The sequence below is a fragment of the Nannobrachium achirus genome (assembly GCF_963921795.1).
Source record: "Nannobrachium achirus genome assembly, chromosome: 2".
NCBI lineage: Eukaryota > Metazoa > Chordata > Actinopteri > Myctophiformes > Myctophidae > Nannobrachium > Nannobrachium achirus.
In genome coordinates, this window is record NC_137811.1 from 55610085 (window position 1) to 55611925 (window position 1841).

General features: G+C 49.1%; 1 protein-coding gene across 1 annotated transcript; it reads left to right on the plus strand.

Annotated features, from left to right (window-relative positions):
* Positions 1-321: 321 nt before the first annotated feature.
* Positions 322-1326, plus strand: LOC308299018 (protein O-mannose kinase-like; the record flags this gene model as incomplete). The annotated part of the gene is made up of 1 exon (XM_080742739.1): positions 322-1326. One exon carries the CDS (start codon positions 322-324, stop codon positions 1324-1326), a length of 1005 nt encoding a protein of 334 aa, XP_080598865.1.
* Between the last annotated feature and the right edge of the window lie 515 nt (positions 1327-1841).

The window sequence follows — 1841 nt, forward strand, 5'->3', positions numbered from 1 at the left end:
AAAACACATTTTTGGACACTGCTCCTACAGTTTTTGCCCTAAAATCACGCAAATCGCTACACAGTATGTCTACACTCATCCCATCACCATGAATCTGTCCCATATAGCGCCACCTTCAGGCCGATTTTTAAAAACACATTTTTGGACACTGCTCCTACAGATTTTGCCCTAAAATCACGAAAATCACTACACAGCATGTCTACACTCATGTCATCAACATGGATCAGGAAGATTTTGGAAAAACACATTTTTGCCCTATTTGTGGAGATAAGCGACCTACGGTCGCTTATCTCCCGATTAGGGAGTCTTACTGGTAAGATAATGAAGAAACTGAAACTGGTTCCAGTTCAAGCGACCTCCACCATCGTGTTTGTGTGCCTTATGGCGCTTAGCGTTTTTGGTGTTATTTGCGTCTACCCGGCCCCGGAGACGGCGTCACCCCTGCCTGGAGATTACGCCAACACCAGCAGGTGTCCGACCGGGCAGTTCAAACTCGGCGCCATGGATTCTTGCTCTGCTTGGCTCGATTGTCAACCCATAAGGACAGAGGTGCACCCATTGAACCTCTTAGACAAGGGGCGCATGAAGGAGGTGTTTTTGTCGGAGTTGGGGAATCAGACGGTTGTTTTGGCGAGATCTTACGCTACGGAGCACCAGCAGAAAGTCCTCCATGGAATCAGCATGCTCGAGGTCCTTCAAGCTCCACAGGTAACGCAGCTCATTGGATTGTGCCCAGAGGAGCTAACCGTGGTCACGGAATTCCATCCACACGGCCAGTTATATCATCTGGACAGTGTGCTGGCAGGGCAGAGACACCACAACACCTGGGAGTTACGCCTGCGGATGGCCACGAGCTACGTGAATGTCATCAGCTGGCTGCACGATAACCACCGGGTCATGTGCGATACATTTAACCTTGGATCCACCCTCACCCAATTCCTGGTTACAAACGACTTTGATGTTGTGGTCAATGATCTGGACTGGCTGCCGGAAGTGGACCGGTCGAGAGGCCTCCTGGTGAAATGTGCCGACATTGAGCTGTCCGGCGACTTTGTCGCTCCAGAACAGCGGTGGCCATTTGGCGACCAGGGCCTGGCGTTCAACGACGAGCTGATGCCACCATACGACCAGAAGACAGACATCTGGAAGATCCCGCAGGTTACAGAGTACTTAATGTCGGACGTGCCTGGAGCCGACTTGGTCCTGTTCCATTTGTCCCACATCCACACACAGTGTAAGATGACAGACCCTGCGATGAGGCCTTCCGCAGAAGAGGTCCTAAGCGCCTACAGACTGGTCTACGCGAAAATGGTGCGCGACGTGTGATGGTGAGAGAGAGACGGAGAGTGTTCAGTGACCTATTAGTGACAAATATGGCCAAGGAACTATAATAGTGTGGTATGCTATGTCCAAAATACAGCTCCCGTAGAATTTTTGTGCCAACATTTATTTTTCTGCAGATTTTGGTTCTATAGGGTCCAAACTATCAGAAAATGACGGGGGTCGAATTTTCCGACCCCTCCCTTATTTCCTGGGGGCGGGTCACTTCAGTTTTGGCCCTATTCGGCTTTGTTTTCCCAATCTCCCATAGGATTGTTTTGCAAATCCCTAATTTCCTGAGGGAAATTAGGGAGGAGTCTGAAAATTTTACCCCCATCATTTTACTGATAGTTTGGTCCCTATAGAAGCCAAAACAGCAAACAAATCAATTTTTGCAAAAAGATCCTATTGGAAATTGGGAAAACAAGGCCAAATAGGGCCAAAACTGAACCGCCAAAGACTACTCAGAGGGCGGCCATGTAGAACAGCTGTCAGCTATGTTCAAGACCACTGACTTGACT